Source organism: Nerophis ophidion, linkage group LG06 (assembly GCF_033978795.1).
Source record: "Nerophis ophidion isolate RoL-2023_Sa linkage group LG06, RoL_Noph_v1.0, whole genome shotgun sequence".
NCBI classification, from domain to species: Eukaryota; Metazoa; Chordata; class Actinopteri; order Syngnathiformes; family Syngnathidae; genus Nerophis; species Nerophis ophidion.
The window spans coordinates 34,018,448-34,032,430 of NC_084616.1; the positions used below are offsets into that span (position 1 = coordinate 34,018,448).

General features: G+C 37.8%; 1 protein-coding gene across 2 annotated transcripts in view; it reads right to left on the bottom strand.

Moving 5' to 3' along the window:
• larp4aa (La ribonucleoprotein 4Aa) overlaps window positions 1-13,983 on the bottom strand; it is a 36,148-nt gene that overhangs the window by 15,029 nt on the left and 7,136 nt on the right. For both annotated transcript variants that reach the window (XM_061903491.1, XM_061903492.1), the window contains exons 2-3: window positions 4,854-4,971; window positions 4,531-4,689 (exon numbers count right to left, since the gene is read on the bottom strand). In XM_061903491.1, the coding sequence (XP_061759475.1) occupies window positions 4,531-4,689; window positions 4,854-4,971 (277 nt within the window). The remainder of the gene's footprint in view (window positions 1-4,530; window positions 4,690-4,853; window positions 4,972-13,983) is intronic.

A 13,983-nucleotide genomic window follows, 5' to 3' on the forward strand; every position in this document is an offset into this window, starting at 1 on the left:
ATACATACATACGTACGTACGTACGTACATACATACATACGTACGTACATACATACATACATACATACATACATCAGTGTGAACGGCATTGGGACGCTGGATAGTTTCAAATTAGAATCCAGCTTCAAAAAATAAGACGCAATCAGCTGTCACATACCAGTCCAACCACAGGACCTGCCCACGGTTTTGGAGTCTACCGTTCACCCAAATTCAGCTTGTGGGAAAACAAATGTCCAGGTGGGTTCATGCTAATGTGCTGCGATGGAAATTGCACGTGTGACATCGGTCTTCTTGGATATTGTTGTACTCCAGGCCATCTTCAAACATTGCTCTTAGAATGCATGTAAAAACCAGGTTTTCTGGAGGAATGTACCACATATACTGTAGCAAGTATGGATGGCACTGGGCAAGATATCGGCGCACTCACGAGCGCTCAGTTCATCAATTTCCCAAAATATTACAATGAAATATGGGAATTTTAATCACTTATATTCAGGGCTTGAATTTAAACGCGGCAACCCCCTCATCACTTGCCGTAATGGCCTAAAATTGACAAGCATCTGCGGCAAGAACATGCCGTGACCGCCCTTAACTTTTTACTTGTTAACGGACTAAGGATGTAACAATAAACGGTACAATGATAATTCATCCATTCTCTATCGCTTGTCCCCTTATAATTCGCAATAAAATTCCAGACGGTTGGTAATACAGTCAATTTTTTTTAATTACTGAAAAATAGTCATTTATTAATGCATTTTAGGCAACACAAAGTCAGGCGTATGTGCACTAGCGTTGTTTGGCTTGATAATCATGGCGGACTAACTATCAATCAACACAGACTTTGCCCCAGAGATTTCCCCTTATAGTAAACTGAACCAAGCGCTTGGTTTCACCTCATTTTCCCTTGCTTCCCGGTGTGTGTTTAAGGGTGCACTGCTGTGTTTAGATGGAGACGGGTGTGGACAATATTGGAGACAGACGCACTTGTCCCCACACTCAAAGTATACAGCAACAGAAACATGCAGAAGGGGATGTGTCGGTAACATTATCACAACTCGTTTATAAAGTCTTTAGTTTGTTGGGATGATCACTCGTCCTTGAACTGCGAACTGTATCAGTGTTCAAATAACAATACTAGCTAAAATGTTTTGTCATCTCATCAAATTGAGCACGGGCAGTGAAGATTGGGTATTTGATGTGGGAAGTATCACTCCTCTTTATCTTTGTTGGCCAAATTGTTACACTGAACCACAAGGAGGCATTTTTGGAATAGAACAAAACTTGTTTAGACTTCATCTTTATTAGCCAAACTGCTTCAAGTTTAATATTAATATCAAACACTTCTTTTTTTTTTTTTTTTTTTTTTTTACATTACTTCTGTGTTTTCAGGTATTACTTCAAAAACCATTCATATGGCACAGCATTTTGTGTTATTGTGTATAGTTAATTCCTAGACGGCATATTTCTGCTCAAACTCTAATGGATCTGTCCCGATACAGAATTTACATGTACATAACTTAAAAAATAAAAATCATAAAATACCTTCCTCTATCAAAATGTGAAAATACAGATAAAGGCATCATGTAATGACAAAAAGCTGACAAGTTGATATTAATAACTACTAAACAGTTTGTATGTTTATATGTATGTGTGTGTATATGCATGCATGCTTTGGAGCACCTGCCTCGAAAGAAAATAATGTTTGCCTTGGTGCCCTTCCGACTTGCCTTGGTGTCCTAAAATACGAGCCTTCGTTTAAGGCAACACTTGCCTTGACCTTAAAAAGTAAAAATTTGAGGCCTGCATATAAATGTGGAACCCGACCTGACAAGCTACTAGAAATACAAACAAGTACAGTCAATTCCGGGACAAAAAGTAATACAAATGGGCACTGTATACTTCACCGTATCTGACAGTTTCTGCAGCTATCAACAAATGTAATGCCATTTAATGCAACTAAAAACTAATTGAATGCCCATGTCAAAAATTGTATGTATAGACAAAATTGTAAGCATTTGAAAATGATAAAATTTAATAAGTTTACATTAACTGTAGCCAAATTAAGAACTAATGTAATCATAATATATCATATTAATGCAACTTAGTAACCATGTCAACCGCAATAAACATTTTTTATTACTGTTGTATTTTTACCATTGTAATTGGAATGTCAATAAATTATCCTACATAAGTAAAGACACATGGAAATATAATGGTCACTAAAGCTCTGTTTGAAAATAACTGCACAAACTTTAAACTAATTTTAAACATCTAGAAAGTGCAGTTTTTCCCCCAGTTGGAAAAACCATCACAACATACTTGCTTATTTATCCTTGCTGATGGGCTCATGTTGCTCATTCACTTTGAAGATGAAATATTCCCCCCCAGAGACATTTGGCTTTATAATAATCTTTGTTTCCTTCTAACTAGGAATGTCACTGTATGAAAATTTCTTATCACGTTTGTGACCAAAATTATCACAGTTATTATTATTCTGGTATTATTAAAATGTGCTCAACATTTTCTAAAACTTTTTATAGTGAAATATTTCAACCAAACTTTATTTTTAAAAAACACAACACGTGTGCATATGTATGTGCCTCAAGTAGAAAATTAAAAATGTGCATATGAAAGCAACAAAAGCATTATAAACAAAATAATGTAGCCGAAACAAAATAAATGTGAAATTTGTGCAAGATGGAACCTTTTATACCTAAGACGTAACTGGCCTTTTTTCCATATAGATAAAAATAGTGTTTATATATGAGATCTTGCCTTACACATAAGGCTGCACGAGTATGGCCAAAATAGTATTTTTTTATCAATCTTGAAATCACAATTATTAAAGACATTTATTAATTGTGTGTTAAAAAATGTTGGGTTGTAAACGTTATGACATGTAATTTGTAATGTCTAATAAAAAGGCAATAGATAAATGTTATCCGTATATATAAAGACACATTTTTGTCTTTTTGTTCATTATTAGCATCAACATGTCAGGTTTTTCCTCATTACATGATGCATTTTATTCTATTTTTAAATTCTGAGAGGGGGTATTTTTCAAGGTAGGTACATTTTCATGTACTAATAATGTATGTACATGTGCATGCTGTTATCAGGACAGATCAATTAAGAGTTTAAGCACAAATATGTTGTATAAGAATTAACGATACACAATGAAATAACAAAATGCTAAGTCACATATACGGTTTTTAAAGTAACAAATTTGTGACATGTAAAAAAAAAACCATGTAAAAAACAAAACAAAAAACAGGCTTTACTTTTTTTTAATATCGATATAAAACAAAGCAGTTTGGCTAATGAAGAACTCAAAACAATCTTCTGTCTCCAACAGCAGCATTTGGTTCAGTGCAACAGTTTGGCTAACAAAAATAAACGGTAGTGAACATAGTAATAAATCTCACATCTAATACACAATCTTTGTGCCTCACTGATGACACAACCTGTGTTAAATCTGATGAGATGACAATATTGTTTTAGCTAGCATTAATGTTATTGGAACACTGACAAAGTTAGCAGTTAAAAGGACGAGTGACCAGCCCAGTAAACAAACTATAGACTTTATACACAAGTTGTGGCAACGTTCCCAACACATCGCCTGCTGGATGGTAACTCAGTCCCAGCAGCTGACGGAAGGACACTATTTTGCACTTTCAAAATGAAACTTTAGTGTGGGACAAACATGTCCGTCTCCAATAGTGTCCACACCTGTCATCATGTAATTACAGCAGTGCGATCTTAAACGCATGCCGAGACTCCATGGAAGTAAAATGGAATGAAATGAAATGCAACGAAGCAATTGGCTCCGTTTACTCAGAGGGAACAATTTCAGAGCAAAGTCTGTGTATTTGCCGCCATGTTTTTTCAAGTCCAACAACGCTTGTGTACATGCGCCAGCGATGTAACGCTTCCGTTTCCAGGAAGTAAGCAGTGTTCCCAAAAATGCATTGATAAATAATGGTTTTTCGGTCATTAAAAATGTTAAGTTTTTTTTTTTTTTAATTACTAATCGTCTATAATTTTACCACAATTTTTCATCATACCGTTTACAGTTACATCCCTACTCCTAACTTTTGTAACTTCGCAATGTTTCTCACTATTGAGTCATGACTAATGAGGCGAGGTCTGTGTATTCTGTGTAAGCACGTGGTCGGCCTCCTCGTATTGAAACAATTGTGGATGACTGACACGAGACTGCACTGCACTCTTTTTATTCAACTGTCAAATGAACATGTTCAGGGGCTAAGAGAGACGCATAGAGACCTCTTGTATCCAGTTTGAAAGCCAGACAAAAAAGATACACACACACAGACAACTTATTGATGCTGACAAAGTTACAAAGTGGATTTGTATTTAATGCATTTTAATGCCATTTCAGGCCTTAATTTTCGCGACATCCAACTAATGACTTTCAATCCCGCAGAAATCCTGATATGATTAAAAGAAAGGGGAAAGCAGAGAGTTTGGTGTGTGTGCCGTGGACGCTTCATACAGTGTGGCGTGACAAACCTGAGGTCCCCGTGGTGCACTCGGCAGGGGAAAAGCCCAACTCTGGAGGGTCCATTCCATTTACTGCTATCTCAGCTGTTACTGTGGAGCTGCAGTTATCCAGGCCTGTGAATCCCACAGTGTACGGCTTGCAACCGGCAAACGGCGGCTCCGAGTAACCTGGCAAGAGTTACATCCGTCACGTTAATTTGACGTCCTGTGAGGCTGGTAAAAGTGCGCGTGTGGTCATATCTACATTTTATCAATAACAAAAAATGGCCAAAGTTGTATTTTACACATGGGCATAGTGGATAATTCACAAGGCAGACAGAAGCAGATCTCACCCTCACTGAGGTCCGAGGGGGGCCAATGGGGGCTATTTGATACAGCTTCACTGGGGGTCATGGGCATCTCCTGCCATACTTTGGCATTAGGGTTCAAACTGGTGCCCTTAGATGTGACCTGTAAAGTAAAAAAAATGTCTGGTTAAATAAATGGAAACTGAAAATAGCATGCAAAAATTAGCCCGGGACCATAAACTAACATGGACAGACGTCTGTCGTTAAAACATCATTGTTTACCAGACAGCTGCAAAATAATCACCTTTGAATTGACAATCAAAATGATTAATTGCTATCGGTTTAGATATTTTTAATGGGCTAGGAGAGTCGAAATGCTGCTGAATAACCTTTTCATACCAGTGTGTAGAGGTAGCTAATGTGTCTCACTCTGGTCAAGTTCCTTTAGACTGCAAACTAATTCTAACTATTTAACGGAAGGACTGATAATCTCAGGGTAGTTCATGATATGATACCATATAAGATAGTGTATGACTTAAATCAATGGTGTCTTGCTATGGCCATGAGTCAATAGGAATACAATTTTTTTTAAAAAGTCATTTTATATTTTGCTGCTAAATTTAACCCCAGAAATAGTGCATAAAAGATGACATCGTTTTAATGCAACATAACTGCAACCATGATATGTTAGGTGTCTGACAAACAGTGACACTAGTTTAAAGGTTTTTAAACTGTAAATACAAATATAAACATAAATATTTAGCATTTAATATAAAAAAGGTAGTCTTCAGTCATTAGGATGGAGATTGTCAGTATAGGCAATTATGTTACATTTATAGTAATTAGTTAAATGTAATGTGACAGTGATACTATCTTGTTTTATCCAATTTTGATTAGCGGTGTAACGATTTGTTTTAACGATTAGATTTAAAATTTGTGGTTGCCGACCCAATTCAGGGATGATATTTTTTCAGAACGATTTACTCCAAAACAACTTAGTGAATTGAAATCAATCCAGTAACTTTTTAGCAAAGAAATTCAACCAACGTGACTGTAAAATAAACGCTGGATACTGGAAACTTCAAGTGAAGTTTCAAATTCCTCAAATTTATTGTAAGGGAATTGGATATAAATGAATTATGGATACAATCACGCAAGTAAACAATAAATGGCCAATGCATTTGTATCATATTTGAATAAAGTGCAAACGAAACTTTCAGTTGAATTAACCTTTTTTGCTCCCATTTTCAACCTTTAAGACATTTACAATAAAAGTACAGTAACATTTGAACTGTAGATTTACCTGCCATTTTTGCTGTTGTTTTTCAACATAATACAACATTATTATCTAAAATAAAGTGCAATCAACATCTCTTCAGGTTCATAAACAGTAGATTTGCCTGAGAAATTAAGTGCAACAAAATATTTTTAGATTAAATTAGCAGTAGTTTGAACTGCTTCTACTCTAATTTTTATAAACAGGAACTTCATACAGACATTGCGTAAGTGACAGCGAACAAATTTCGGCGACACACTGACAAAATGGCCGGAAGAGTAATGAACAAGTTGGAAAAGTAAATAAAATATGACAACTTTTTCAGTCATAAAAAAACTTTCCTTTTTCCAATAATACTACTCTGTTCATTACACCGATTTAACCATGCGTCGCAACCTGGTGCGTCGGCGAACGTGCTCTGCTGTCACTTCCGTTTTGCTTTTCGCAGCCTTTGTGGTTTAAAGTTAAGTTGTGGCTTTATATTATTGTGCAACTGCGTTTTTATTTGTTGTGGCTTTTGCAATTGTGCTAAAGTGTGTTAATGATAATGTCTTGTGGCCTATGCATTTGTTATGACCTTTCTTGACCAATGAAGGTATGAGTCATTTTTGTTATGATGACTTTAGCATGCTTAGTAGGGGTGTAACAGTACTAGGGGTGTCCCAATCCAGGTTTTTGCACTTCCGATCCGATACCGATAGTGTTTTTGCACTTCCGATCCGATACCGATACTGGCCTATCCGAGCATGTATTAAAGTTTAAAGTTATTTAGCCTACTTAGTTGTCAGATTCATGCTGGAAAGGATTTTAGTACACTCTTGATAACAACTACCCAGCTGAATTAGGTGAGTTTGAATAATACACAATAGTTGGTATTCAAAGATAAACACAAAATATCGAAAAATTTACATGACAAACAGAAATGGCATCATTAAACAGTAAAAAAGTGAACAATATAAAGTGCAAATAATGCTGTAAACATTATTAAAAAAGCAAAACACACAAACAACCTGAGTGGGATAAAATGTCTATAACTCGGCATCAATACTTGCTCTTGTACAAGTGTAAACTTAAAAAAATATATCTAAATATCTACACACTCCCTTCAATTGTTTGCCCCAGTCAGGGGAGGGGGCAAATGGGGAGATTCTTTTGAACAAAGACGAGCACTTCAAGATGCTCAGGTGTCAGCCTGCTCCTGTGTTCATCTATGATGAGTGCTAAAAAGCCTCTCACTCGCAAGTGTCATTAAAACCTTTTACAATTTTACCACCACGCTTGACTTTATTGTGGCATGTTTTGCACTCCGCCTCTTGATCTTTTTTGTTTTGTAGGATAAAATAATCCTACACAGCTGACATTTTTACCGCAAATTTGAATTCACACCGCCGTCTGAACGGTTAGAACGCAGACCTGTGGATGTTTTGAAAGTGTTCTGGAAAATGCGGAACAGAGTTTAGGGAGCAGCAGAAGAGTGGAATGTATTATTTAAATCGGTGTGTTGGAAAACACGGACCAGAGTTTTTTTCAAAACTGGATCTGGATCGGCATTTTCCCATGCCTTGCCGATACGCATTTTTTGGCAAATATCGGCGCCCGATCCGATATTTGGATCGGATTGGGACAACCCTCGGTGTGCATTGTTTACACAACGTGCGGCGCGCTACTTAATATGTCCGTGTCGTTCGGTACACCTCCGAACCGAACCGAAATCCCCGTACCGAAACAGTTCAATACGAATACACGTTCCGTTACATCCCTCGTGCTTAGCATTAAGAAGTGCTTAATTTCATATAAAGTCTACCGTTTCTAAATGCAATGTTTTTTTTTAGTATAAATAAAATCTATATTGCCTTTTGAAACGATGTTGGATTGATATCTATCTTACCGAAGGCCAAATTGCCAAGTACAGATCCATACATTTGAAATTCAGGAGGATAAATCCATTTACCGATCAATTGTTACAACCCTAACAGAAATGCATGCAACTGTCTCTTTATGACAGTCCTTTGCAATTACTTTCTGTTATGGCCTCTCTAGAAAGAAGTAAACATTTTGCAACTTAAATACAATTATCGATACTCTCTCTCCGCATATATTTTTTTGTATCGCTCTGAACTTATTTTTTCATTCCTCTGTAATCGGTCAAGTCACTGTTGTGGGAGACCAGATCCAGAAAACGCCTTGGCTTACTTGTGTGCTTTTTTTGATGTAGAAAACACCTACGGAATGGGAACAGTGGCCAAATTATCATACGCTAAAAACACATACTGCATGCACAAACTCGTTTTGTGAGGTATTATGTTTTTACTTCGGAATGTTTTTTTTTTGTCTAAATTTTAAGACTGTAGAGACTACTTCTTTAGAAGAAATACATTTTGACGGTAACATCTCCCTAAAATTAGCTCTTATCAGGAAACAGTGGGCTGCTGGGCCAAGTATTCAAGGCACAACACTGAGTGCCAAAAAGGTGGAAGGTCGCACAAAATTAGTCAGCGTGCGCAGTGTGTTTTTATTGTGCGTAACAATTTTGACACTGCTCTGATGCCATATAACACTTTGCAAACTCTGATAAAAAGAAGCAAAGAAATAGCGTTATTCCACAGCCCTTACATTTTATTTAGAGACTATTTTAAAGTAAGTAATTTCTAAAGACCAAACACTACACGTTATAAAAATCATGTGGCTTAATCGACGTTACTGTGCCGCTGCTAAGCCTGGGCAGTATGGCGAAAAAAATAACTATTAATTTTTTAATATTATTAGTTCCTGATTAATATCACCGTTGATTTTTTAAATTCAGATTGGCCTGTGCAGGATTATACCGAGTACTGTTGCATCCTTACAGTTTACTACAGCAGTATTTTGTCACAGTCATTTCCATGTTTGATTGAGGTAATATATGCTAACAGTTGACAACTGTCATTTTGTTCATATACGTACGCACGCACGCACGCACACACACAGTCAAAAGTTTACATTTATTGTGAAAGACAACGTCATGGCTGTCTTGAGTTTTCAATAATTTCTACAACTCTTATTTTTGTTATGGAGTGATTTAGCACATGTTTGTCACAAAAAACATTCATGAAGTTTGGTTCTTTTATGAATTTATTATGGGTCTACTTAAAAAGTGACCAAATCTGCTGGGTCAAAAGTATACATACATTATCAATTTTGGTGATGTAGAAAAGTTACAATCAAATCAAATTAGCTTCATGGCATGGCCCCTTAACTTCATGTGAGTGATTATGATTGTCGACACCTGTTGACTTCTCTGAGCCCATTTAACTAGGGCTCATGTGATGCAGTCATTAGACTCGGTTACAAACACGACAATGGGAAAGTCAAAGGAACTCAGCACAGATCCAAAAAAACAAATCATTGACTTGAACAAGTCAGGAAAGTCACTTGGAGCCATTTCAAAGCAGCTTAAGGTCCCAAGAGCAACTGTGCAGTCAATTGTTCGTAAGTAAAAAGTGCATAGCAGAGAATTGTCAATGCCACGATTAGGAAGAAAACACAAGCTATCACCTGCTGCTGAGAGAAAAATGGGCAGGATGATCAACAGTCAACCGAGAACCACAAAAAAGAAGGTCTGCAATGAATTGGAAGGTGCTGGACCACAGATGTCAGTGTCCACGCCATGGACTGAGAGACTACCATGCAAGAAAGAAACCCTTGCTCCAGAAGCGACACCTTAAGGCTCTTCTAAAGTTTGCTGCTGATCACATTGACAAAGATAAGACCTTCTGGAGGAAAGTTCTGCGGTCAGATGAAACAAAAATGTAGCCGTTTGGCCACAATACCCAGCAATATGTTTGGAGGAAAAAAAGTGAGGCCTTTAATTCCAGGAACACCATCCCTACCATCTAGCATGGAGGTAGTAGTATTACGCTGTGGGGCTGTTTTGCTGCCAAAGGAACTGGTGCTTTACAGAGAGTAAATGGGACATTGAAAAGGAGGAATACCTCCAAACTTTTCAGGACAACCTAAAACCATCAGCCCAAAAGTTGGGTCTTGGGCGCAGTTTGGTGTTCCAACAGGACAATGACCCCAAACACACGTTAAAAGTGGTAAAGGAATGGCTAAATCAGGCTAGAATTAAGATTTTAGAATGGCATTCCCAAAGTCCTGACTTAAACCCCATTGAGAACATGTGGCCAATGCTGAATAAACATATACGCCATGTTTGATCATGGTAATTATGGTAACAGCTGATCAAAGTGATCAAACTAAAATCAATCCCGTTCATTGATCAGGATCATAGAATCACCCTGCCCTAGCAGACGCTGATTCACACCTGAAGTTCCAAACAAGTAAAACAAGTATTTGACTTAATATGGACATAGTTTAGCTGGCGGACATTGACTAAAATGGTAGTTACATCTATTTTTCACACAATTGTGTCTAACACCTGCTAGCTAGTTAGCTAAGTAACAAGCTAACTATTTTACAGAGTTGAGATTGCGTCGTCTAGATGTCGAACATCATGCCTCCACTTTAAATGCTTCCGTATCACAGATGTATTGGCACAAAAAACAAGGTCTGCTTTGCAAAATGAGCACGGTATTTATGTCTTTAACAAGATTAGGGTGATATGTTCCCACACTTTACATATGTGGCGAGTGGTTGTGTTGACTTGCTCCCATCTGTAAAAACACGAGTTATGACGACAGACTATTGCATTCATCTGAACGGGAGCCTTTTCGGGTTTTGGGAAACAAGTAGCCCTGCAGTCGTGTTTTTTGGGGTTGAAATGCATACCTGTAGGTACCCGCTAGCTGTCAAATTCTTGAACACAATTCAAATATGATTAATTGTGCAGCCCTAGATACACCCCCTTTTTTTCCTAGCAAGGATTTTGATTCATTCTTAATCTAAAAAGGAAAATACCAATTTATTAACATGCAATTTAACCCCGGAACATGACCACACGCCTTGCCGTTCTTTAGGCACTCCCGCTTGTTTCCTCAAACCTGGAAGTGTTGCGCACGAACAAACCAACAATAAACGCCACAACAAGTTATACGGCAAAGCTGTGTTGGTGTGCATATACAGAGAAATAATCCGAGGTACAGCATTAACAACACTTCGCATCTTTTCTCAACCACCGTCATTTGCCGGAACTGTAAAGCTGGTTTTGCAACAGAGCGGGCTAATGCCACCAGCACAAAACCCTTACCATCAGCTACAATAGCGGCGGCACCCAAAATAGAGACAACTGTAACATTAACCATGCATTGAGGGACTATCCATCTACCTCTTAAAGACATGCCAAAAATAACAGATGTAATGTTTTATTTGACCAAAGACATATGTGTTATATATACTGTAATCTGTTCCTTTCATCCATATTCTTACTTTTTCACTGGTTTGCAGTTTATGATTGCACTCTGCTATAGCATATTTATTCTAGTTAGCCCTTTGTCTTTTGTAGAATTTATTACTTAACAGTAAATAATTGTGATTTCAATATTGAAAAAAAACCCTATTATTTTGGCCTTAATCGTGCATCCCTACATTGTACACTAAGTGTTTTCATTAGTACTGGGCCGATAATACGTTATCACGATATACACAATCGGTATAAATATAAAATGTATTTGATAAAATATTCGATACATATATATATATAACATTTTATTTTTTGGTAGGAAGAAGACAGAAAATTATGCAAGATTTGTATTAAGTCCCTAGCCCTTTGGGAAAACAGAAAGTGTCACTGAGTAATGAGAGGGACACACCAGCAGCCAATCGGTTAACAGTATTCACTGAGCAATGGGAGGGACACGCTAACAGCCAATCAAGTTACTGTATCAACTACACTTTTCCTGCTGCTGTTCGGCTCCCAGCCCCAGACTGTAGTCGAGGAGATCAGGGGAGACGTTCCCTCCAGGGCTGATGTTTTCGTCGGGGGTAACACCTTTTACTTTAACCGACAATGGGTCGGCTAAGCTCCGCTTTCGAGGTCGGAATGACGAGGCCGCCGATTCGTGACAATTTGGTCGCTTTATTCCTATTTCCACAGGACACAATCAGACACATTTGTCACTACCGCTGCATGCTACCGCTCCCTCTCCTCAATCACCCAACAATGCCATTCTTAAAGGAGAGCACACACACTACTCTCATAACACTTGAGTGGTTACACCGTCTGTCTTGCCATGGATTCTCTGCATTGAGTGAAAAGAGAAACTGATATCTTGTTATATCAACTCAATAACAGAAAATTGTCGTTTGTTTTGTTGGTTTTAATGCAGACAGTGCGGCAACATCCTGTCAATTCCAATGTGTGGGTTAAATTAGTTGCTTCCCAAAGTGCTCCGTGTCATGTTCAATAGCTTATTATACACTATGGCCAACTGGTGTCTCAAATCTGCAACTACATTCAAATCTACTTTATTTCATTACCTTAGTAATAAAATATATCTTATTACCACGCTCATCCTACCTGGCTACCAGACACTCTCTCCACTGACAAATAGCACTGTTGGTAAGTTGAAAAACTGTTTTACTGTATTCATTGGCAGGTTTAAATAAGTCACAAAAAGTTTTTCATGAAGGTTGCAGTGAAGAGTAATCAGTAGGGGTGTAACGGTACACAAAAAATTTGGTTCGGTACGTACCTCGGTTCAGAGGTCACGGTTTGGTTCATTTTCGGTACAGTAAGAAAACAACCAAATATAAATTTTTTGGATTATTTATTTAAATTTGCCAAATCTTCCACCAAAAATATTTTTCTTAGTGGAATATTTGATGTGAAGTAATCGGAAACTTGGATAGGTCAATAATTCATAATAAAATGTTTTGAGCAATGACAGTTTGAAAGAAAAGAAAAACAGCTTTGTTTTATTAGTCAACGTTGCAAATTTTTCTAAATTACATTTAGCCTTTAAGCTTTTTTATTTCACTTTTTTTTGATGTTTTTGTTTATTTTAATAGTATTTTTACAATGTGCCGTGGGCCTTTAAAACCTTAGCTGTGGGCCGCAAATGGCCTCCAGGGCACACTTTTGACACTCCTGCTAGAGATAATAAAAAATCAAATCTGATAAATCTATGGGTAAAAAGCAGAACCTGGCGACGCATGCACGTTTATCATAACTCTCTCGCTCTCTCTGTCTCTGCCCCGCCCTCACGAATGTTGCTGCGTGCAGCACTTTTTTTTGTTTTTAACCCCTTCTTAACCCTGAACGTACATTGAAAATACACGCAACCCTAACTTAAAATGCCGGACATTCGAGGCATTTAAGAAACTCCACCTGGACATATCCGGTGAAAAGAGGTGTGGTAAGTCTATCGAAACTTGGTCCTTGCTAGCATGCCTTGTGTTTGTTTTTTTTGATTGATTGAAACTTTTATTAGTAGATTGCACAGTACATATTCCGTACAATTGACCACTAAATGGTAACACCCGAATAAGTTTTTCACCTTGTTTAAGTCGGAGTCCACGTAAATCACTTCATGGTGCCTCGGTGTGCATGTTTACACAACGTGCGGTGCGCTACTTAATATGTCCGTGTTGTTCGGTACACCTCTGAACCGAATCGAAACCCCCATACCAAAACGGTTCAATACAAATACATGTACCGTTACACCCCTAGTAATCAGTGATGCTGTTGAAAGAAATAGGGAACGTTTTGACGCGGTTGTGAAATTAATGTGCCGCCCGACAGCTTAATTTAGCAAAATACATTAACATTACGGGCTTCACGGTGGGAGAGCGGTTAGTGCGTCTGCCTCACAATACGAAGGTCCTGCAGTCCTGGGTTCAAATTTAGGCTCGGGATCTTTCTGTGTGGAGTTTGCATGTTCTCCCCGTGAATGCGTGGGTTCCCTCTGGGTACTACGGGTTCCTCCCACCTCCAAAGACATGCACTTGGGGATAGGTTGATTG